This window comes from Phlebotomus argentipes, unplaced genomic scaffold, assembly GCF_947086385.1.
Source record: "Phlebotomus argentipes unplaced genomic scaffold, Phlebotomus argentipes genome assembly scaffold_18, whole genome shotgun sequence".
NCBI classification, from domain to species: Eukaryota; Metazoa; Arthropoda; class Insecta; order Diptera; family Psychodidae; genus Phlebotomus; species Phlebotomus argentipes.
In genome coordinates, this window is record NW_026776177.1 from 15,569,645 (window position 1) to 15,594,382 (window position 24,738).

The 24,738-nt window shown below is 47.6% G+C and overlaps 1 protein-coding gene across 1 annotated transcript in view; it reads left to right on the forward strand.

Moving 5' to 3' along the window:
* The window catches only part of LOC132260604 (uncharacterized), a 112,331-nt gene that overhangs the window by 77,392 nt on the left and 10,201 nt on the right, over nt 1–24,738 (forward strand). The window contains exons 17-42 of the mRNA XM_059758832.1: nt 543–761; nt 1,028–1,210; nt 1,273–1,764; nt 1,838–5,233; nt 5,358–5,681; nt 5,742–6,056; nt 6,127–6,453; nt 6,671–6,992; nt 7,197–7,513; nt 7,674–8,321; nt 8,386–8,703; nt 8,763–9,083; nt 9,148–9,480; nt 9,550–9,849; nt 10,101–10,439; nt 10,531–10,854; nt 10,918–11,232; nt 11,296–11,622; nt 11,686–12,333; nt 12,398–15,586; nt 16,438–16,752; nt 16,814–17,149; nt 17,210–17,503; nt 19,510–19,545; nt 19,878–20,183; nt 21,395–21,730. Of these exons, the coding sequence (XP_059614815.1) occupies nt 543–761; nt 1,028–1,210; nt 1,273–1,764; nt 1,838–5,233; nt 5,358–5,681; nt 5,742–6,056; nt 6,127–6,453; nt 6,671–6,992; nt 7,197–7,513; nt 7,674–8,321; nt 8,386–8,703; nt 8,763–9,083; nt 9,148–9,480; nt 9,550–9,849; nt 10,101–10,439; nt 10,531–10,854; nt 10,918–11,232; nt 11,296–11,622; nt 11,686–12,333; nt 12,398–15,586; nt 16,438–16,752; nt 16,814–17,149; nt 17,210–17,503; nt 19,510–19,545; nt 19,878–20,183; nt 21,395–21,730 (14,580 nt within the window). The remainder of the gene's footprint in view (nt 1–542; nt 762–1,027; nt 1,211–1,272; nt 1,765–1,837; nt 5,234–5,357; nt 5,682–5,741; nt 6,057–6,126; nt 6,454–6,670; nt 6,993–7,196; nt 7,514–7,673; nt 8,322–8,385; nt 8,704–8,762; nt 9,084–9,147; nt 9,481–9,549; nt 9,850–10,100; nt 10,440–10,530; nt 10,855–10,917; nt 11,233–11,295; nt 11,623–11,685; nt 12,334–12,397; nt 15,587–16,437; nt 16,753–16,813; nt 17,150–17,209; nt 17,504–19,509; nt 19,546–19,877; nt 20,184–21,394; nt 21,731–24,738) is intronic.

The following is a 24,738-nucleotide window of genomic DNA, read 5'->3' on the forward strand; positions in this document are numbered from 1 at the left end:
GCGCGACCACCAACTACGCCGGTGCCAAAAGAACTTTCTCTCGGCACAAAGCGTCCAGAAATTGAGATTCCTCCCACCACATTTGCACCACTAATGCCACAATCTGTGATTAACACCACAAAAGTTGATATTGTAAATATTACCATGTATTGTGGCTCAACTGCGGACTGCACCAATAACGAAATATGCATTCACGGGCGGTGCTTAAAGCTCTGTGATTCAATTTCTAACACCAACTGTTTCAAAGGTATTGAATTAATTGTTGCTCAAGCAACTTTTGTACATATTTTTCCTACTTATATTTTGCACATAAGTTTAATCGGACTTTATGTAAATATCATATTTATTTTCCAAATTTTATAGTAACCTTTCTGAAAAGCCTTAACAGAAATACTGTTCATAAAATACCATGGGATAATTAATTCTTTCGTTTTCTCTTTATAATTACCTTGTATTGAATTTTAAATGTGTGAAAGGAATTAGAGATCCCATGGGAAACCATGTTAATATGAATTAACCCTCACACCTGATGCCATTACTAGAACCACCAGGCACACCCAAACGACCAGGCCCATGCAAATCGGACAATGATTGCATCGAAAGTGAGGTATGCTACATGGATCTATGTCATGATCCATGCGAGTTCAAAGATGTTTGTGCACCAACGGCTCTGTGTCACACTAAAATGCACAAACCGGTATGCTCGTGTCCTGAAGGGCATGAGGGGAATCCTGCAGTAAAATGCGTCCGAATGGAACCATGTAAGATAACACATTCCACTCCTAATATGCAATATACATACAATGCTACTAATTGCAAAAATTGACAAGACTAAAATCAATAATGCTAATATACAACAATGAACAAATATGTTTTGTAAATTTTTGTACATGATGTGTGAAGGCACTGTGATCTATCTCTGAATTTCTTGCAATTAGTATATATAGAGCAAGATGTGATCACCAACGTGAAAATATCTATTGTAAATATCACAAAAGACACTCTTCCTTTCTCTTTTATCGCACAGTCAAATGCACACAAAATGAGGATTGTCCCTTGACAGAAGCTTGTATAGCGGGCATGTGCCAGCATCCTTGTGATGTGCACAACCCATGCGCCTCAGGTGCTATTTGCATCAACACAAACCATGGATTAGACTGCAGCTGTCCCGAACACTATCAGGGCAACGGATATGTTGGTTGTGTTCCAGGTTAGATTCACGAATATTACAACTTAAATTACTTCCACAGGCTAATTCCTCCTTTCTTACAGTCATCGATAACGTGAATGTTTGTCAGTACAATGAAGATTGTCCGCCAGACAAATATTGCGACCGACTTAATCGACGCTGTATCAATCCATGCCTTGAAGATTCATGTGGAGAGAACGCTGAGTGCTTCCCAACTAATCACGCCATTGAGTGTCGATGCTGGGATGAGTACGTAGGGAATCCTTACGTGGAATGTTCCAGAATCCTCGGCTGTAGATCTGATGCTGAGTGTAATCAATATGAGGCTTGTGTCAACGGACAATGTGTTTCGCCATGTCAGTGTGGAGTCTACGCAATCTGCGACGTGATCAATCATCAGGCGTTCTGCAAGTGTCCTGTGGGTTACACAGGAGATCCGTTGATTGGCTGTCAACCGCCACAGAATCCCTGCGAGCCAAACCCATGCGGACTCAATGCTCTGTGTGAACTTGATCGAGGAAATCCCATCTGTTTCTGCCCGAAAGGACTCACTGGAAATCCATTCAAAAATTGCAGTAAGTTTGAATTCAGAGTTTTTAATCTCGAAATAATCTTAATTTCGTATACCAAACTATGATTTTTTTTCAGTTCCTGAAGGTAATGAGTGCATTCCCAATCCATGTGGCCCTAACAGTGGATGCCGCGTTGTCAGTCAACAACCAATATGCTTCTGCCTGCCGGAATATGAAGGCTATCCACCAGAGCGGCCATGCATCCTACCTCAAAATCCCTGTGATCCATCACCATGCGGACCTAACACGCAATGCTCAATTTTATCAAATGGATTTGCAAAATGCACTTGTTTGGCAGGATTTATTGAGAGTCCCAACACAATCAGAGGCTGTGTGGAGCCAAAGAATCCATGCGATCCCAATCCTTGCGGACTGGGAGCTGTGTGTGACTCTTCACGTAATCCTGTTTGCTACTGTCCTGAAAGAACGGTCGGTAATCCTTACAGAAGCTGCATAGAACCAATACTCGTCCCTGAATTATGCAAACCTGGACCATGTGGTCGCAATGCTGACTGCTATGTGGCTAATAGCCGAGAGGAATGCTACTGCCGACCAGGATTCATTGGAGATCCTTACAGTGGATGTCGAGAAATTCCAAGATCTGCCTGCGAACCCAATCCCTGCGGACCTGGAGCACAGTGCATTATCACTCCAGAGGGACACAGTATGTGTCGATGCCCTGATGGCATTGGAGGTGATCCAACAAGTATTACTGGTTGCAGAGGCTACGAATGTCAGGTGGATGATGAATGTCCATATGATAAAGCTTGTATTGGATTCCGGTGTCGAGATCCGTGCCCAGGATCGTGTGGTTTTGGAGCTCATTGTCGAGTGGAGAAACATCATCCTGTCTGTTTCTGTAATCCTGGACTCACAGGAAACCCTCTTACTCGATGCTATGTTCTTCCGGAAAAATCTCCCGCTCCTAGACCCTCGCCATGCACTCCATCGCCTTGCGGGCTGAACACTGGATGCAAGGTCAGTGGCAACCGTGCCATTTGCTCATGTTTGCCAACATACATTGGCGATCCTAAATTGGGATGTCGACCAGAATGCACCATTAATTCAGACTGTCCATCAGATAGAGCGTGTATGAATAGAAAATGCGTAAGCCCGTGCGAAGGCCGAGTTTGTGGAATTGGTGGAGAGTGTCGTATGGAGAATCACACGCCTGTATGCCAATGTCCGAATGGGTACATTGGAGATCCATACTTCCAGTGCGTCCTCTTGCCACCAGTAACCGAGCCTAAGCAGCCTTGTGCATCAGATCCTTGCAGTGGAAATATGTTCTGTTCTGTTTATGGAAATGATGTTGCCATTTGTGATCCGTGTGCATCTCCACATGCTTACAACTACCCTCAGTGCCGGCCAGAATGTTTATCCAACGCGGATTGTCCATTCAACTTGGCATGTTTGGGACAGAAATGTCTTGATCCTTGTCCAGGGTCTTGTGGACACCAAGCTGTATGTACTGTGGTTTATCATAACCCGATTTGTCACTGTCCTCAAGGACTCTTTGGAAATCCCTTCGAACATTGCTCAACACCATCCATTATCGTCCATGATAGAGTCGAATCTTGTGCAACTGTTCGATGTGGCGCCAATGCTGAATGTCGCCAACAAGGAGGAGTCTTGGCTTGCGTATGCCGCAAAGGATACTTTGGCGATCCTCTTCTTGGTTGTCATCCAGAGTGCGTTGTTAATCCAGACTGCAGACCAGATTTGGCATGTGTTAATGGGAAATGCGTGGATCCTTGCAAAGGAGCTTGTGGACTCAATGCACAATGTCAGACCGTTAATCATTTCCCAGTGTGTTACTGTCCTCAAGGATTTACTGGAAACGCTCAAGTATTATGTTCAGAACACAGACAAATCACACCAATAGTTCCAATCAACCCATGCGATCCTACACCATGTGGCCTCAACAGTCGCTGTCTGGTATCTCCTGATGGTTACGCTATCTGCTCTTGTCTGCCAGGATACAAGGGAGCTCCTCCAGCTTGCCAACCAGAGTGCTTGATCAGTGCTGATTGTGCTCAAAACAGGGCTTGCTTAAACCAAAAGTGTGTGGATCCATGTCCAGGAACTTGTGGAATTAATGCTTTCTGTGAAGTCTTTAATCACAACCCCATCTGCAGTTGTCCTTCAGGACAAGAGGGAGATCCCTTCGTTTCTTGCCAATATCCAGAAGAAAAGGGTGTCATACCAATTGTTCCAGAAAATCCTTGCGTGCCTTCACCGTGTGGACCAAATTCCATCTGTCAGGTTCGAGATCACCGACCTGTTTGCTCATGTGCAGTGACTTACATTGGAAGCCCTCCGTTCTGTCGCCCGGAGTGTGTTGTAAGCGAAGAATGTCCCCAGGACAAAGCATGCATCAAGGAGAAGTGCCGCAACCCATGTGACAATGTTTGCGGAGTCAATGCTCAATGTAGTGTAATTGCACACTCAGCATTCTGTAATTGCCTTAAGGGATATCAAGGCGATGCTTTTGTGGGATGCTCAAAGATTCCTGAACCTCTAGCTCATCATGATCCCTGTAATCCATCACCTTGTGGGGAAAATGCTCAGTGTACTGAGAGGAATGGTGTTGCTAGATGTTCCTGTATCCCACCGTATATTGGTGATCCCTACACTTCAGGATGTCGTCCAGAGTGTGTCTTCAATTCTGACTGTCCTAGCCATTTGGCTTGCATCAAACAACACTGCCGAGATCCGTGCCCTGGAGTTTGTGGATCCAACGCCGAGTGTGCCGTAGTTAATCATATTCCAGTATGCACTTGTGCTCGAGGCTATCGCGGAGATCCATTCTCTGGCTGCCGCGCTGAACCTATTGCACCACCACCTGAACCGCTGAATCCTTGTGAACCATCTCCGTGTGGACCTAATAGTGTGTGTCGCGTAGTGGATGGAAGGCCAATTTGCTCTTGCCAGATTGGATACTTCGGCGTGCCTCCATCTTGCCGACCTGAGTGTATCGTTAGCTCAGAATGTAGTCAGCATCAAGCCTGTATTGGACAGAAATGCAAGGATCCTTGCCCAGGAACGTGTGGCTTCAATGCTCGATGCCAAGTGGTCAATCACAATCCCATTTGCAGTTGTCCTAGTGGTTATATTGGAGATCCATTTGAACAGTGTACAGTGAAACCTGAAGTGATGGTACCGCCTAAACAAGTCAATCCATGTCTGCCGAGTCCTTGTGGCTCTAATGCTGAGTGCCGTGAAATCGACAACCGAGCTGTTTGCAGTTGCTTGCCAGACATGCTCGGAACACCGCCAAACTGCCGACCAGAGTGTGTTATCCACCAGGATTGCCCATCCAACAGGGCTTGTGTTAATCAGAAGTGCCGAGATCCTTGCATTGGTTCCTGTGGCTTCAACGCCCAGTGCACAACGCAGAATCATCAGCCGATGTGCACGTGTTTCGATAGCTACGAAGGCGATCCCTATGCCGGCTGCAATCCCAGACAAGGTAGGTGTCATTTTTATCTTTTACCCTTTTATGTTTCGTTATATATATATTTGTTTTGTGATGTCTCCTAAATGTGATGTGTTGTCTCCAAAAAGCACCACTCATAATTGTCCTGTGTTTGTAGTTCAAATCATTGAAGTGGTGAACCCCTGCAATCCCTCGCCATGTGGATCAAATGCTTTGTGCAAAGAGCGCAATGGTGCTGGTTCTTGTGTTTGCATGCCTGAATACTTTGGTGATCCCTATATAAATTGTCGACCAGAGTGTATGCAAAACTCCGATTGTGCCCACGACAAGAGTTGCATGAATCGTAAATGCGTCGATCCATGCATTGGCACGTGTGGAGTGAACGCCGAATGTCGCGTCACAAATCACTATCCCATATGCACATGCACACCAGGATACACGGGAAATCCTCTACAATTGTGCCACATCATCCCAACAGCCAGTAAGACAACGTTGAAATCATATATTGAAAGTCGGTTAATCGGTTTTTAATTTCCCTTAGTTGTTGTTCACGAACCTCAGAATCCTTGCACGCCATCCCCATGCGGACTTTTCAGTACATGCCGTGATATTAACAATCGCGCAATTTGCTCTTGTCTGCCCAATTACCTGGGAGCACCACCTAATTGCAAGCCAGAATGCGTAATTACTTCTGAATGTGGATTCGAAAAATCATGCGTGAATCAGAGATGTATCGACCCATGTCCTGGAACTTGTGGTATTCATGCGAGATGTCGTGTCACGAATCACAATCCCATTTGCTCTTGTCCACCTGGATATAATGGCGATCCTTTCGTGCAATGCGTGCCGGAAGAGAGTAAGAAATCACAATATAAGATTAATCGGTCGTCAGAGAATCACCTCATAATTGTCTTTCAATCTCTTAGGAAAACCGATTGCCGTGATAAATGAAAATCCATGTATTCCTACTCCTTGTGGACCAAACTCTGTATGCAAAAACGTGGACTCTCGGGCCGTGTGCTCATGTGTTGCAAACTATGTGGGTCGCCCCCCAAGTTGTCGACCTGAGTGCGTGACCAATTCCGAATGTCCTCCGGTTTTAGCCTGCATTAATGAGAAATGCCGTGACCCGTGCGTTGGATCATGTGGTTTCAATGCTGAATGTCGTGTCGTTTCCCACTCACCCATTTGCATGTGTGTTGATGGACATACCGGGGATCCTTTCTCAGGATGCACGAGGGTTGTAGTATCGAGTAAGAATTCTTTAGATTTCTATGTAACTAATACTAGCTTTATTTGTTGTATTTATTCCAAATTGTGCTAACATTTTGTACATTTTCATTTTTATTCTGGTGATTTTTGTAAATATCGTCTATCTTTAAACTCAGAGAAAATTAAGCACTAAAGCACTTAATTCTCTGAGTTATCTTATCTCTGTATAAAGCATGATGTATAAATTTTCAGTCAAAGAAGAAGTTCGTACTCCATGTACACCATCACCATGTGGTATCAATGCTGTGTGCAAGGAGCGGAATGGTGCAGGATCATGCTCATGTATTCCTGAGTACACCGGGAATCCCTACATTGAGTGTCGACCAGAATGTGTTCTCAATACTGACTGCCCTAGAAATAGGGCATGCGTGAACAACAAATGTGTCGATCCTTGTCCAGGAACATGCGGAATAAATGCCGAATGTCGAGTGATCAATCACTCGCCGACTTGTACATGTTTCCCCGGATACATTGGGAATGCTCTCAGTGCATGCAATTTACCACCTCCAAGTAAGATTTATCTTTCTATTCTTTACTTTTCCCCCGGGAGAAAAGCATGGATTCATTCAGGATGCCCTGTGTGAACATTTGTACTACAATCCATGACTTTCTCTTAGGAATTCCAATATCTCTTTGTATACTTTGTACATATTGTATCTTATACTATGTATTATATCTTTCTCCTTCCTTACTATGTTATGTGTTGGGGCGTTCTGTGAACAGTTCGGGATGTGCCTGTACCTGTAAATCCATGTGTACCGAGCCCCTGTGGTGCCAATAGTAATTGCCGTGTGGTGAATAACCATGCTGTGTGCTCTTGCATATCGAATTATGTGGGTAGCCCACCGAATTGTCGGCCAGAGTGCGTTGTTAGTTCAGAATGTGGCCAAGATCGCGCATGTATTAATGAAAAGTGCAAGGACCCATGTCCCGGCACTTGTGGCGTTCACGCTCGATGCCAGGTCATTGTACATAATCCGATATGCAGTTGCCCAAGTGGTTACACAGGCGATCCTTTTGTAAGCTGTTCCCCGGAAGAGAGTAAGAATCCTTCTCTTGTATATTTTCTTTGTAAATATTTCCTAATCTACTTTATTACAACTTTAGCTATGTATAAAATATGTAATCTTACGCATGATTTTCTCTCTCTTTCTCTCACTATTTCATCACTGTACAAATTGTGCACTAAAATAATCTCTAGGACGACCTGTGGTGACGGACCTGGCCAGAGATCCTTGCGTACCCTCTCCATGTGGACCCAATTCTCAATGTCGTGCTGTGGATACTTCACCAGTCTGTACATGTCTTCCCAATTATCTTGGTAGAGCGCCCAATTGTCGTCCTGAATGTACCAGTAATTCCGAATGCCCAGGCTATTTGGCATGTGTCAATGAGCGATGCAAAGATCCTTGCCCTGGTTCTTGTGGAAACTTTGCTACCTGCACAACAATTAAACATCGTCCAATCTGCCGATGTCTGGAACAATACTCTGGTGATCCCTTCTCGGGATGTTCCCCAATTGCTGTGATTCGTGAGCCTGAGATCCTAATGCCTTGTTCACCGTCGCCCTGTGGCATCAATGCTATCTGCCAAGAACGAAACGGAGCTGGAAGTTGTTCATGTATTCCTGAATACTTTGGTGATCCCTATGTTGAATGTCGACCGGAGTGTGTTCTGAACGCTGACTGCGCCAAGAATCGAGCTTGCGTCAATCAAAAATGCAGAGATCCATGTCCAGGAGTTTGTGGTCTCAATGCTGAATGTAGTGTCATCAATCATGCTCCCACTTGCATGTGTCTTCCAGGGTACACTGGCAATCCATCATTATCCTGCCATGAAATTCCACGAAGTAATTAATCTGAACTTCCTTTTCTTTGGATATATAGTTGCTAAGCCCTTTCCAATCTATTTAGTTGCCGAACCACCAGTCCCTGTATATCCTTGTCGTCCATCTCCTTGTGGACCTTACAGTGAGTGTCGCGAAGTGAATGATCACGCAGTTTGCTCCTGCCAGAAGAATTACATAGGAGCTCCACCAGCTTGCCGACCTGAATGCACCGTCAGCTCAGAGTGTAGTCAAGACAAATCCTGTATCAATCTCAAGTGTGTGGATCCTTGTCCAGGAACTTGTGGCGTTCACGCCAGGTGTCAAGTTACAAATCATAATCCCATCTGCAGTTGTCCGCCGGGATCGACTGGTGATCCATTTGTCCAGTGTGTTCCAGAAGAAAGTAATTTCTACAAAAATCCTCTGTTAGATCTTTTATGAACCACGTTATGTGATTTTCAGGACGACCAACACCTATCGAACCAGTAAATCCTTGCGTTCCTACACCATGTGGTCCATATTCCCAATGCCGCACTGTTGGAAGTACTCCAGTTTGTACATGTTTACCTAACTACATTGGACGAGCACCGCAATGTCGGCCTGAATGTGTCTTGAACGCCGATTGCGCGGCAAATCTGGCTTGTGTCAACGAGAGATGTAAAGATCCTTGTCCCGGATCGTGTGGTTTCAATGCTCTCTGCAGTGTGCTTAAACACTCACCTGTTTGCACATGTCAAGCAGGATTCACGGGTGATCCGTTCTCTGGTTGCCAACCTATTCCGAGTAAGATGACTGCGAGTACATAAGTTCTCGACTGTGATTTCATGAATGTCTTCAAAAATTCCAGTAACTCCTCCCACTGAAGAACCACGCAATCCCTGTAGTCCCTCACCTTGCGGTGCAAATGCTGTATGCAAAGAACGCAACGGGGCTGGATCATGCACTTGCCTGCCCGATTACTTTGGCGATCCTTACAGTGGTTGTCGTCCAGAATGTGTCACAAATAACGATTGTGCCCGCGACAAAGCCTGTCTCAATCAGAAATGTCGAGACCCCTGCCCTGGAGTTTGTGGACTTAATGCTGAATGTCGTGTGGTCAATCATGCTCCCAGTTGTGTCTGTCTTCCTGGATTTACTGGAAATCCCTTGACCTCTTGCCATGAACCTCCACCGCCACCCAGTAAGGACACTTTCTTGCAGTGATATTGATCTTAAAACTAACTCTTTCTATGTCCAATACACTATTCAGAACAACTTGATCCGGTTAATCCGTGCGTACCCTCACCCTGTGGACCCAACAGTCAATGTAGAGAAATCAATGGTCATGCTGTTTGCTCCTGCCAAACGAACTATATCGGTGTCCCGCCAAATTGTCGTCCTGAATGCATGATAAGTTCAGAGTGTGCTCAGGACAAGGCATGCATTAATCAGAGATGCGTTGATCCATGCCCGGGAACTTGTGGTGTTGGTGCACACTGCATGGTGATCAACCACAATCCAATATGCTCTTGCTCGCCTGGATATGTGGGTGATCCCTTTGTGCGGTGTGTTCAGGAAGAGAGTAAGCATGTTATTCTATCTATTTACTTTTCACAAGTCATCTTACAAACTGTAGTTCGTCAATATTAATATTGACCTTGTAGTTAACTCATTATTTGTACATTACTTTTTAGTTTGTAAATATTTTTTGTACATATTGTGATTATGTGTTGCATGTCTCTTTTTATATCTCTTTTATTTTTGTGTTTTTCTCTTTCTATGCTCTACTATGTGTATCTCTGTGCATTCTGTAAATATGTATAAAACACTATCTAGAACGCCCTGTTGTGATACCCACTGCCGATCCCTGTGTACCTTCTCCTTGCGGACCAAACAGTCAATGTCGTGCCGTCGGTGAGACTGCGGCGTGCTCCTGTCTTCCCAATTATGTTGGGAAAGCGCCAAATTGTCGGCCAGAATGTACAATTAATGCCGAATGTTCACCCATGTTGGCGTGCATCAATGAGAAGTGCAAAGATCCATGCATTGGTTCATGTGGACTCAATGCTCGCTGCACTGTTGTTAGTCACAATCCCGTATGTCAGTGTGATATAGGATTTACTGGCGATCCATTTGCCATTTGTACAGAAATACCAAGATGTAAGACATTATCCGATTTACATCTTTTTTTTTAGGAATCAATAAAATATGTATTGGATATTTTCATTAAATGAATATTCTTTCTTGACAGCTCAACCCGTTCCGGAGGTGCGAAATCCGTGCAACCCATCACCATGTGGCGCAAATGCTGTGTGCAAGGAAAGAAATGGTGCTGGAAGTTGCTCCTGTCTTCCTGAATACTATGGTGATCCGTACAGTGGATGCCGTCCAGAGTGTGTTCAAAATTCAGATTGTGATCGATCGAGAGCATGCATTAACAACAAATGTCGGGATCCATGTCCAGGAGTTTGCGGAGTCAATGCGGAGTGTCAGGTTCACAACCATGCTCCCACTTGTCTCTGTATTCCTGGCTACACTGGAGATCCTTCAACAGTCTGCAGAATCATTGAACCAGGTAATTTCCTTATTACCAATCTCAAATATCTCAATTGTTTACCTAATTTCTTTGCCAATGTAGTAACAGCCCCACCGCCTACAAACCCCTGCCAACCCTCACCATGTGGTCCAAATAGTGTGTGTCGTGAAGTGAACGATCATGCTGTGTGTTCATGTCAACCTAATTTCCGTGGATCGCCACCCAACTGCCGACCAGAATGTGTAGTTAGTTCTGAATGTACACAAGATAAGGCCTGCGTTAATCAGAAATGCGTCGATCCATGCCCGGGCACTTGTGGTGTAAATGCCAAGTGCCAGGTTGTGAATCACAGTCCGATCTGCAGTTGTGCTAAGGGTTACACTGGCGATCCATTTGTACGATGTTCTCCATTTGAATGTGAGCATGATCCCTATATCCTCAAGCGCAGAAAACTTAACACCTCAATCATTAATATTTCAGTACCACCCCCAGCGAGAGACTCTGGCAATCCTTGTGTTCCTTCACCATGTGGACCAAATAGTCAGTGTAGGGTAATTGGAGATCAAGCTGCATGTTCCTGCATGCCCAATTATGTGGGACGATCACCCAACTGTCGCCCTGAGTGTACCATCAATGCTGAATGCTCGAGCAATTTGGCGTGTGTGAATGAGAGATGCGTAGATCCTTGCCCAGGCTCATGTGGACGAAATGCCCTGTGTAGTGTCGTAAAACACAATCCTGTATGCACGTGTACCCAAGGCTATGAAGGAGATCCTCTTGTGCAATGCAATCCTGCATTACCTCCATGTGAGATTTCTCTATTACCCTTTCTATGAAATGTACCCTAAGATAATTTGTTCAATTTTATAGCCACTGAACGAGCTCCTCCTCCAACACCTTGCATACCGTCACCTTGTGGCCCAAATGCAGAGTGTAGGGAACGAAATGGGGCTGGTGCTTGTTTCTGTCATCAGGGATTTGAAGGAAATCCTTATGATAAAACAAAAGGATGTCGTCAGGAGTGCGAAGTAAATCAAGATTGTGCTCCACATCTCTCTTGCGCTCGGAATAAGTGTGTTGATCCATGTATTGGAACTTGTGGAACTTATGCCATTTGTACGGTTGAGAACCACTTCCCTGTATGCACTTGTCCACCGGGATACACTGGAGATCCATTCTTCCTCTGTCGCGAAGAACCAGTCACTCAGCCACCTCGGCGTAGAGAGAATCCATGTGTGCCTACTCCTTGTGGACCTAATAGCAACTGCAGAACAGTGAATGAGCAAGCTGTGTGTTCCTGCCAACCGAGTTACATTGGAACACCACCACAATGTCGACCGGAATGCGTTGTGAACTCTGAATGTCCAGCTGACCGCGCTTGTATCAATCAAAAATGTGCAGACCCTTGTCCAAATACCTGTGGAATTCAGGCGCAATGCTCAACAAGAAATCACAACCCCATTTGTGCCTGTCCGTCCGGATTCACAGGAGATCCTTTCGCTCAGTGCACGAGAATCCGTAAGCATACTTTGATAAGTCTATTATTTCCGTTCTTATAATTCTCTCTTCTAATTTCTTGCAGCTATCGTACCTGAAATTGTCACAACTGAGAGACCTCCTTCCTGCACTCCATCACCTTGTGGGCCGAACTCGAAGTGCCAGATCATTGGAAGTAATCCAGCTTGCTCTTGCCTCGAGGATTACATCGGAAGTCCACCTAATTGTCGTCCTGAATGTGTGCTTAATTCAGAATGCAGTGGCCCATTGGCCTGTATAAATCAAAAGTGCAAAGATCCTTGTCCAGGATCTTGTGGATTTGATGCGAAGTGCCATGTTCTCAATCATGTTCCTATTTGCACTTGCAATGACGGCTTCGAAGGTGATCCATTTGTGAGATGTAACAGGATTCCACCAACTACTGTTACGCCAATCGTCTTTGATCCATGCAATCCATCACCATGTGGTCCAAACACTCACTGCAGCAACGGAGAGTGTACTTGCATTGCTGAGTATGTTGGTAATCCATACGAAGGATGTCGCCCAGAATGTGTCCTTAGCTCAGATTGTAGCCGCGATAAAGCTTGTCTCAGGAACAAGTGTCGCGATCCGTGTCCAGGAACATGCGGCCAGAATGCTAAATGTGAAGTAGTCAATCACATTCCCATCTGCTCCTGTCCAACGGGATACACTGGAGATCCTTTCAGTCATTGCCGAGTAGTAGAAATTGTGCCAGAACCTAAACGTGATCCATGCAATCCTTCACCTTGTGGACCAAACAGTCAATGCCGTCAAGTCAGCGACCAAGCAGTATGTTCATGCTTGCAAGGATTTATTGGAGCTCCGCCACAGTGCCGTCCTGAGTGTGTGATCAGCAGTGAATGCTCTCAAATTCAAGCATGCATAAATCAAAAATGTGTTGATCCATGCAGAGGAGCTTGTGGAGTTAATGCAAGATGTGAAGTCATTAATCACAGTCCGATCTGTAGTTGCAGTGCTGGTCAGACAGGCGATCCATTCAACAGCTGCCAGCCATTGCCACCACCACCAGCTCCCAAAGAGGAGCCTGTTCCTCAGGATCCTTGCAATCCTTCGCCATGTGGTCCTAATTCTGTTTGTCGTGCTAATGCTGGAGGAACACCGTCATGTCAATGCATCAGTGGCTACGTGGGTGCTCCTCCGAATTGTCGTCCAGAATGTGTCATCAATCCGGACTGTCCAAGTCATCAAGCATGCATCAACAATCATTGCGTGGATCCTTGTCCCGGATCATGTGGAACAAATGCTGAATGCCGTGTCATTTCTCACGCTGTCGTCTGTACCTGTGCTGTAGGATATACAGGAAATCCATTTGTTCAATGTGTGGTGCAACAGCAGGAGAGAATCAATCCTTGTGAACCATCTCCTTGTGGTCCCAATGCTGAGTGCATTCGGAGGAATGATGCAGGCGCATGTAAGTGTATTGAAGACTACCAAGGAAATCCTTACGAGGGATGCCGTCCCGAATGTGTTCTCAGCTCTGATTGCCCTACCGATAAGGCTTGTATTCGAAACAAATGCGGCGATCCTTGTCCCGGAGTTTGTGGTGAAAATGCTCAATGTCAGGTTATAAACCACGTGCCACGATGTTCATGCTTCGACGGATACATTGGAGATCCTTTCACACGATGCAACCTTCGGCCAGCAGAGCCTGTTACAATTCAACCCTTGGATCCATGCAATCCTTCGCCGTGTGGTCCGAATGCCAAGTGTCGAGTGTCTAATGGAGTGGCGGTGTGCTCATGTCAAGCTGAGTATGTGGGATCACCACCTAACTGTCGTCCGGAGTGTACAGTGAACGCAGAGTGTCCATCCAACAAAGCGTGCCATAAATTCAAATGTGCCAACCCATGCCATGGAACGTGTGGGTTCAATGCCAGATGCGAAGTCATAAATCACAACCCTATCTGCAGCTGCCCATCCGATATGACTGGTGATCCCTTCACAAGGTGTTCTCCGATTATCAAACAAGAGCCACCACCACAACCAAGACCTGTTGATCCCTGCAACCCATCGCCATGCGGTCTGTATGCAGACTGTCAAGCCATTCAGGGATCACCTGTTTGTTCTTGTAAACCCACTTATGTTGGATCTCCACCAAACTGCCGACCCGAATGTGTCGTCAACACTGATTGTCCATCCAGCAGAGCCTGCATTGCCGAAAAATGTCGCGATCCTTGCCAAGGATCATGTGGATTTAACACCGAGTGCCGCGTACAGAATCACATACCCATTTGCACTTGCATACCTGGTTTCACTGGAGATCCTTTCACTCAGTGTACGCAAATCATTGAGCGCACTCCACCAGTTACACCATCGCCGGATCCTTGCGATCCTTCACCATGTGGCTCTAATACTGCCTGCCGCGATGGAGTATGCTCATGTCTGCCTAACTACTTTGGAGACCCATACACAGGTTGTCGCCCAGAGTGCACAATGAACACTGATTGTTCACCAAACAAAGCGTGTGTTAATACTAAATGTATTGATCCCTGTCCTGGTACTTGTGGTCAAGACGCTAAGTGTGAAGTGTACAATCACATTCCAACATGTAGCTGTCCACCCGGCTTCCGAGGAGATCCATTTGTGCTCTGCCGGCAAGTCCCAATCGTTCAAGAGCCAATCAATCCGTGTAATCCATCTCCATGTGGACCTAATGCAATTTGTCGAGAAGCCAACGGTGCTGCTGTTTGCGCTTGCCAACCACGAATGGTCGGTTCACCACCAAGTTGCCGACCAGAATGTGTGGTTAGTGCGGAATGTGCACTGCAACAAGCATGTCTCAACAATAAGTGCCAAGACCCATGTCCAGGAACGTGTGGCCAGAATGCGAAGTGTCAAGTGATCAATCACAATCCAATATGCTCGTGCAGTCCCGGATATACTGGTGATCCATTCTCGCGGTGCTATGAAATTCCGAGATTGCCACCAGAGCCAATTAACGTGTGCATACCATCACCATGTGGACCAAATGCTGAATGTCGCGATGCTGCTGGAACACCTGCTTGCTCTTGCCTGCCAAACTATATAGGAACACCACCAGGCTGTCGCCCAGAGTGTACAATTAATCCAGAGTGTCCTTCAACTAAAGCCTGCATGAATCAACGCTGTGCAGATCCATGCCCTGGTTCTTGCGGAAACAATGCTAAGTGCTCAGTAATCAACCATACGCCCATCTGTACGTGTGAAACTGGATACACAGGTGACCCCTTCTCCGGCTGCATTCTCAGACAAGGTAGGCAATTTTCTCTTACAAATTTTATGCAGCTTAAAAGCATTAAACTCAGCTTTATAATGTTTTCTAAGACAAAACATTAATTGCCAATATTCAGCCTTCAAAATCTAAATTTTATCCGCCCAAAAATCTAAGAAAAAACCAAAAATCTGTATAACACCCATACGCAATTCTCAATGCCGTTTGGATTAAATGAAAGAAAATTCAGATATCTACAACAAAAACGAAACATGGTTACAGGAAACGCTTCTGAAAACCCCTATCCACAAGCCCTAACCTCTTTTGGAATAACCCAAACGATCTGAATTAGCTACGCAATCGCTTTCAGACGCAAAAGTGGAATATCGAGTAAAACCCGAAATCCTGAAATTAAAATCCACATCCCGAATCTTTCAGTGGAATATCCAAAGGAAGTGATAAACCCCTGCCACCCTAGTCCTTGTGGTGCCAATGCCGTATGCCGGGAACAAAACGGCGCTGGAAGCTGTTCCTGTCTCCCAGAGTACATCGGAAACCCCTACGAAGGATGCCGACCTGAATGTGTTCTGAACTCAGATTGTCCCTCGAACAGGGCTTGTATTCGGAACAAGTGCCAAGACCCTTGCCCTGGAACGTGCGGTCAGAACGCTGACTGCCAAGTAGTGAATCACTTACCCTCTTGTACTTGTCGCCCCGGATACACTGGCGATCCCTTCCGCTATTGCAATATCATCCCACCTGAAAGTAAGACCCACGACATCTTTCCACTCAATACCTCGACTCAAATTCACATGACGAATGACTCGACTCATCGACAATATTCATTCATTTACAAATGTCCTCCCCTTACCAAGATGCTTTCTGTACTTTAGGGATCGAACACGAGTATGTGAATCCTTGCCAGCCGTCTCCTTGCGGTCCGAATAGTCAGTGCCGCGAAGTGAACGGACAAGCGGGATGCTCATGTCTGCCCACTTATGTGGGAAGTCCGCCGGGTTGTAGGCCCGAATGCGTTGTGAGCTCCGAGTGTCCTCTCGACAAGGCGTGTGTAAATCAGAAATGCGTCGATCCTTGCCCGGGAACCTGTGGTACAAATGCCAATTGCCGAGTTAACAACCACAGTCCCATTTGCACATGCCAATCGGGTTACACCGGGGATCCTTTCAGCAGATGCTACCCCATTCCTCGTAAGATTCACCCTCTCTTGTTCATTTGGATTTTCGTCCCTAATTGTAGTGATTTTTGTAGCTCCCCCTCAAGAACCAGTCCGAGAAGAGTATCGTGACCCCTGCAATCCCTCACCTTGTGGCCCCAATTCTCAATGTCGCGACATCAATGGATCACCTTCGTGTTCCTGTTTAGCCACCTACATCGGATCTCCTCCAAATTGCCGACCCGAGTGCACAATTAATGCAGAATGCCAGAGCAGTCTGGCGTGCATCCGTGAAAAGTGTCGGGATCCTTGCCCTGGATCATGTGGCGTTGGCGCCCGATGTTCTGTAATTAATCATACGCCGATTTGTGTGTGTCCGGAAGGATATACCGGAGATCCCTTCTCAAACTGTTTCCCCGCCCCACCTCCACGTAAGCCAACGACTTCTCCCAATTCTCCTACCTTGCCTTCAAACGCTGCCCTCTTTCCAGCGAGAGAACCCGTCCTCGATGACCCCTGCAATCCATCCCCATGTGGACCGAATGCTCAGTGCCGCGATGGCATTTGCACGTGCCTTCCAGAATACCAGGGTGATCCGTACAGAGGATGCCGACCTGAGTGCGTCTTGAACTCGGATTGCCCGAGGAACAAGGCGTGTCTTCGTAGCAAATGCGCCGATCCCTGTCCCGGAACTTGCGGCTTGGACGCCATCTGCGAGGTCATAAATCACGTTCCCATGTGTACCTGTCCCGCTGGAATGGTTGGCAATGCATTTGTGCAGTGTCGTCGAGAGCCAAGTAATGAAAACACCCCTAATGTCTCTAGGCCTATTTGTAACTCTTTATTTCCTCGAACCACTTCCAGCACCCGTTGTAACGAATCCTTGCACACCATCGCCTTGTGGTCCCAACAGTCAATGCCGCGAGATAAATGGGCAGGCCGTGTGCTCTTGTGTCCCCGGATACATTGGCAGTCCTCCAACGTGCAGACCTGAATGCGTGGTGAATTCTGAATGCAGCGCCAATGAGGCGTGTCAGAACCAGAAATGTAGGGATCCCTGTCCAGGAACATGTGGCGTTGGTGCCAAATGCACAGTGGTGAACCACAATCCCATCTGTAGTTGTCCTCCACGTTTCACCGGAGATCCGCTTATTCGTTGCCAGCCAATAAGTATGAACCGATACCTCTATTTGTGTCCTCGCTTGTCTTACACCCTGAAAACCTTTCAGTTGAGACCCCGATTGTCCAGGAGCCCATCAATCCATGCCAGCCTTCACCTTGTGGACCCCATTCCCAATGCCAAGCAGTCGGTGATTCTCCATCATGCTCATGTATTCAAGGATACATTGGATCACCACCAAATTGTAGGCCAGAGTGTGTGAGCAACTCTGAATGTCCATCTAATTTGGCATGCATCAATCAAAAGTGTCGGGATCCATGTCCAGGAGCATGTGGACTAAACGCTGAATGTAGAGTTGTTAGTTATGCCCCGATGTGTATCTGTGTTGAGGGATATACTGGAGATCCGTTCACTCAGTGCCAAGTGCGACAACAAGATTATCCAGTTGAGCACGCAACACCATGTATTCCCAGTCCTTGTGGTGCCAATGCCGTATGCCGGGAACAAAACGGCGCTGGAAGCTGTTCCTGTCTCCCAGAGTACATCGGAAACCCCTACGAAGGATGCCGACCTGAATGTGTTCTGAACTCAGATTGTCCCTCGAACAGGGCTTGTATTCGGAACAAGTGCCAAGACCCTTGCCCTGGAACGTGCGGTCAGAACGCTGACTGCCAAGTAGTGAATCACTTACCCTCTTGTACTTGTCGCCCCGGATACACTGGTGATCCCTTCCGCTATTGCAATATCATCCCGCCTGAAAGTAAGACCCACGACATCTTCCCACTCAATACCTTGACTCAAATTCACATGACGAATGACTCGACTCATCGACAATATTCATTCATTTACAAATGTCCTCCCCTTACCAAGATGCTTTCTGTACTTTAGGAATCGAACACGAGTATGTGAATCCTTGCCAGCCGTCTCCTTGCGGTCCGAATAGTCAGTGCCGCGAAGTGAACGGACAAGCGGTATGCTCATGTCTGCCCACTTATGTGGGAAGTCCGCCGGGTTGTAGGCCCGAATGCGTTGTGAGCTCCGAGTGTCCTCTCGACAAGGCGTGGTGTAAATCAGAATGCCGTCGATCCTTGCCCAGTGAACCTGTGGTCCAATGCCAATTGCGGGGCGAGTTTAACAACCACGTCCCCATTTGCACATGCCATCGGGTTACACCGGGGATCCTTTCAGCAGATGCTACCCCATTCCTCGTAAGATTCACCCTCTCTTGTTCATTTGGATTTTCGTCCCTAATTGTAGTGATTTTTGTAGCTCCCCCTCAAGAACCAGTCCGAGAAGAGTATCGTGACCCCTGCAATCCCTCACCTTGTGGCCCCAATTCTCAATGTCGCGACATCAATGGATCACCTTCGTGTTCCTGTTTAGCCACCTACATCGGATCTCCTCCAAATTGCCGACCCGAGTGCACAATTAATGCAGAATGCCAGAGCAGTTTGGCATGCATCCGTGAAAAGTGTCGGGATCCTTGCCCTGGATCATGTGGCGTTGGCGCCCGATGCTCTGTAATTAATCATACGCCGATTTGTGTGTGTCCGGAAGGATACACCGGAGATCCCTTCTCAAACTGTTTCCCCGCCCCACCTCCACGTAAGCCAACGACTTCTCCCAATTCTCCTACCTTGCCTTTAAACGCTGCCCTCTTTCCAGCGAGAGAACCCGTCCTCGATGACCCCTGCAATCCATCCCCATGTGGACCGAATGCTCAGTGCCGCGATGGCATTTGCACGTGCCTTCCAGAATACCAGGGTGATCCGTACAGAGGATGCCGACCTGAGTGCGTCTTGAACTCGGATTGCCCGAGGAACAAGGCGTGTCTTCGTAGCAAATGCGCCGATCCCTGTCCCGGAACTTGCGGCTTGGACCGCCATCTTCGATGTCATAAATCACGTTCCCATGTGTACCTGTCCCTCTGGAATGGTTGGCAATGCATTTGTGCAGTGTCGTCGAGAGCCAAGTAATGAAAACACCCCTAATGTCTCTAGGCCTATTTGTAACTCTTTATTTCCTCGAACCACTTCCAGCACCCGTTGTAACGAATCCTTGCACACCATCGCCTTGTGGTCCCAACAGTCAGTGCCGCGAGATAAATGGGCAGGCCGTGTGCTCTTGTGTCCCCGGATACATTGGCAGTCCTCCGACGTGCAGACCTGAATGCGTGGTGAATTCTGAATGCAGCGCCAATGAGGCGTGTCAGAACCAGAAATGTAGGGATCCCTGTCCAGGAACATGTGGCGTTGGTGCCAAATGCACAGTGGTGAACCACAATCCCATCTGTAGTTGTCCTCCACGTTTCACCGGAGATCCGTTTATTCGTTGCCAGCCAATAAGTATGAACCGATACCTCTATTTGTGTCCTCGCTTGTCTTACACCCTGAAAACCTTTCAGTTGAGACCCCGATTGTCCAGGAGCCCATCAATCCATGCCAGCCTTCACCTTGTGGACCCCATTCCCAATGCCAAGCAGTCGGTGATTCTCCATCATGCTCATGTATTCAAGGATACATTGGATCACCACCAAATTGTAGGCCAGAGTGTGTGAGCAACTCTGAATGTCCATCTAATTTGGCATGTATCAATCAAAAGTGTCGGGATCCATGTCCAGGAGCATGTGGACTAAACGCTGAATGTAGAGTTGTTAGTCATGCCCCGATGTGTATCTGTGTTGAGGGATATACTGGAGATCCGTTCACTCAGTGCCAAGTGCGACAACAAGATTATCCAGTTGAGCACGCAACACCATGTATTCCCAGTCCTTGTGGTGCCAATGCCGTATGCCGGGAACAAAACGGCGCTGGAAGCTGTTCCTGTCTCCCAGAGTACATCGGAAACCCCTACGAAGGATGCCGACTGGATGTGTTCTGACTCAGATTGTCCCTCTAACATGGCTTGTATTCGGACAAGTGCCAGACCCTTTGCCCTGGAACGTGCGGTCAGAACGCTGACTGCCAAGTAGTGAATCACTTACCCTCTTGTACTTGTCGCCCCGGATACACTGGTGATCCCTTCCGCTATTGCAATATCATCCCGCCTGAAAGTAAGACCCACGACATCTTCCCACTCAATACCTTGACTCAAATTCACATGACGAATGACTCGACTAATCGACAATATTCATTCATTTACATATGTCCTCCCCTTACCAAGATGCTTTCTGTACTTTAGGGATCGAACACGAGTATGTGAATCCTTGCCAGCCGTCTCCTTGCGGTCCGAATAGTCAGTGCCGCGAAGTGAACGGACAAGCGGTATGCTCATGTCTGCCCACTTATGTGGGAAGTCCGCCGGGTTGTAGGCCCGAATGCGTTGTGAGCTCCGAGTGTCCTCTCGACAAGGCGTGTGTAAATCAGAAATGCGTCGATCCTTGCCCGGGAACCTGTGGTACAAATGCCAATTGCCGAGTTAACAACCACAGTCCCATTTGCACATGCCAATCGGGTTACACCGGGGATCCTTTCAGCAGATGCTACCCCATTCCTCGTAAGATTCACCCTCTCTTGTTCATTTGGATTTTCGTCCCTAATTGTAGTGATTTTTGTAGCTCCCCCTCAAGAACCAGTCCGAGAAGAGTATCGTGACCCCTGCAATCCCTCACCTTGTGGCCCCAATTCTCAATGTCGCGACATCAATGGATCACCTTCGTGTTCCTGTTTAGCCACCTACATCGGATCTCCTCCAAATTGCCGACCCGAGTGCACAATTAATGCAGAATGCCAGAGCAGTCTGGCGTGCATCCGTGAAAAGTGTCGGGATCCTTGCCCTGGATCATGTGGCGTTGGCGCCCGATGCTCTGTAATTAATCATACGCCGATTTGTGTGTGTCCGGAAGGATACACCGGAGATCCCTTCTCAAACTGTTTCCCCGCCCCACCTCCACGTAAGCCAACGACTTCTCCCAATTCTCCTACCTTGCCTTCAAACGCTGCCCTCTTTCCAGCGAGAGAACCCGTCCTCGATGACCCCTGCAATCCATCCCCATGTGGACCGAATGCCAGTGCCCTGCGATGGCATTTGCACGTGCCTTCCGAATACAGTGTTATCCGTACAGAGTGATGCCGATCCTGAGTGCGTCTTGACTCGGATTGCACCGAGGAACAGGCGTGTCCTTCGTAGCAAATGCGCCGACCCTGTCCCGGAACTTGCCGGCTTTGGACGGCCATCTGCGAGGGTCCATAAATCACGTTTCCCCATGTGTACCTGTCCCGCTGGAATGGTTGGCAATGCATTTGTGCAGTGTCGTCGAGAGCCAAGTAATGAAAACACCCCTAATGTCTCTAGGCCTATTTGTAACTCTTTATTTCCTCGAACCACTTCCAGCACCCGTTGTAACGAATCCTTGCACACCATCGCCTTGTGGTCCCAACAGTCAGTGCCGCGAGATAAATGGGCAGGCCGTGTGCTCTTGTGTCCCCGGATACATTGGCAGTCCTCCGACGTGCAGACCTGAATGCGTGGTGAATTCTGAATGCAGCGCCAATGAGGCGTGTCAGAACCAGAAATGTAGGGATCCCTGTCCAGGAACATGTGGCGTTGGTGCCAAATGCACAGTGGTGAACCACAATCCCCCATCTGTAGTTTTTGTCCTTCCCACGTTTCAAACGCGATGCCGCTTATTCGTTGCACCATAGTATGAAACCGATACCTCTATTTTGTGTCCTCGCTTTCTTACACCCTGAAAACCTTTCAGTTGAGACCCCGATTGTCCAGGAGCCCATCAATCCATGCCAGCCTTCACCTTGTGGACCCCATTCCCAATGCCAAGCAGTCGGTGATTCTCCATCATGCTCATGTATTCAAGGATACATTGGATCACCACCAAATTGTAGGCCAGAGTGTGTGAGCAACTCTGAATGTCCATCTAATTTGGCATGCATCAATCAAAAGTGTCGGGATCCATGTCCAGGAGCATGTGGACTAAACGCTGAATGTAGAGTTGTTAGTCATACCCCGATGTGCGTCTGTGTTCAAGGATATATTGGAGATCCGTTCACTCAGTGCCAAGTGCGACAACAAGATTATCCAGTTGAGCACGCAACACCATGTATTCCCAGTCCTTGTGGTGCCAATGCCGTATGCCGGGAACAAAACGGCGCTGGAAGCTGTTCCTGTCTCCCAGAGTACATCGGAAATCCCTACGAAGGATGCCGACCTGAATGTGTTCTGAACTCAGATTGTCCCTCGAACAGGGCTTGTATTCGGAACAAGTGCCAAGACCCTTGCCCTGGAACGTGCGGTCAGAACGCTGACTGCCAAGTAGTGAATCACTTACCCTCTTGTACTTGTCGCCCCGGATACACTGGTGATCCCTTCCGCTATTGCAATATCATCCCGCCTGAAAGTAAGACCCACGAAATCTTCCACTCAATATCCCACCTTGACTCGAATGCCTGACGAAATGACTCGACTAAATCGCGACAATAGTCTTCATTTACATATGTCCGCCCCTTACAAGAGCTTGTCGTACTTAGGAATCGAACACGAGTAGGTGAATATCCTCCCGCCTTCTCCTTGCGGTCCGATAGGTCAAGTGCCAGCGAAGTGAACGGCCAATCGTATGCTCATGTCTGCCCACTTTGTGGGAAGTCCCGCCGGGTTGTGCCGATGCGTTGTGACTCCGAGTGTCCTCTCGACAAAGGCGTGGTGTGAATCAAGAAATGCCGTCGATCCTTGCCCGGGAAACCTGGTGGTACAAATGCCAATTGCCGAGTTAACAACCACAGTCCCATTTGCACATGCCAATCGGGTTACACCGGGGATCCTTTCAGCAGATGCTACCCCATTCCTCGTAAGATTCACCCTCTCTTGTTCATTTGGATTTTCGTCCCTAATTGTAGTGATTTTTGTAGCTCCCCCTCAAGAACCAGTCCGAGAAGAGTATCGTGACCCCTGCAATCCCTCACCTTGTGGCCCCAATTCTCAATGTCGCGACATCAATGGATCACCTTCGTGTTCCTGTTTAGCCACCTACATCGGATCTCCTCCAAATTGCCGACCCGAGTGCACAATTAATGCAGAATGCCAGAGCAGTTTGGCATGCATCCGTGAAAAGTGTCGGGATCCTTGCCCTGGATCATGTGGCGTTGGCGCCCGATGCTCTGTAATTAATCATACACCGATTTGTGTGTGTCCGGAAGGATACACCGGAGATCCCTTCTCAAACTGTTTCCCCGCCCCACCTCCACGTAAGCCAACGACTTCTCCCAATTCTCCTACCTTGCCTTCAAACGCTGCCCTCTTTCCAGCGAGAGAACCCGTCCTCGATGACCCCTGCAATCCATCCCCATGTGGACCGAATGCTCAGTGCCGCGATGGCATTTGCACGTGCCTTCCAGAATACCAGGGTGATCCGTACAGAGGATGCCGACCTGAGTGCGTCTTGAACTCGGATTGCCCGAGGAACAAGGCGTGTCTTCTAGGCAACCTTCGCCGATCCCTGTACCCGGACTTGCGGCTTGGACGCCATCTGCGAGGCATAAATCACGTTCCCCATGTGTTACCCTGTCCCGCTGGATTGTTGGCAATGCATTTGTGCAGTGTCGTCGAGAGCCAAGTAATGAAAACACCCCTAATGTCTCTAGGCCTATTTGTAACTCTTTATTTCCTCGAACCACTTCCAGCACCCGTTGTAACGAATCCTTGCACACCATCGCCTTGTGGTCCCAACAGTCAATGCCGCGAGATAAATGGGCAGGCCGTGTGCTCTTGTGTCCCCGGATACATTGGCAGTCCTCCAACGTGCAGACCTGAATGCGTGGTGAATTCTGAATGCAGCGCCAATGAGGCGTGTCAGAACCAGAAATGTAGGGATCCCTGTCCAGGAACATGTGGCGTTGGTGCCAAATGCACAGTGGTGAACCACAATCCCATCTGTAGTTGTCCTCCACG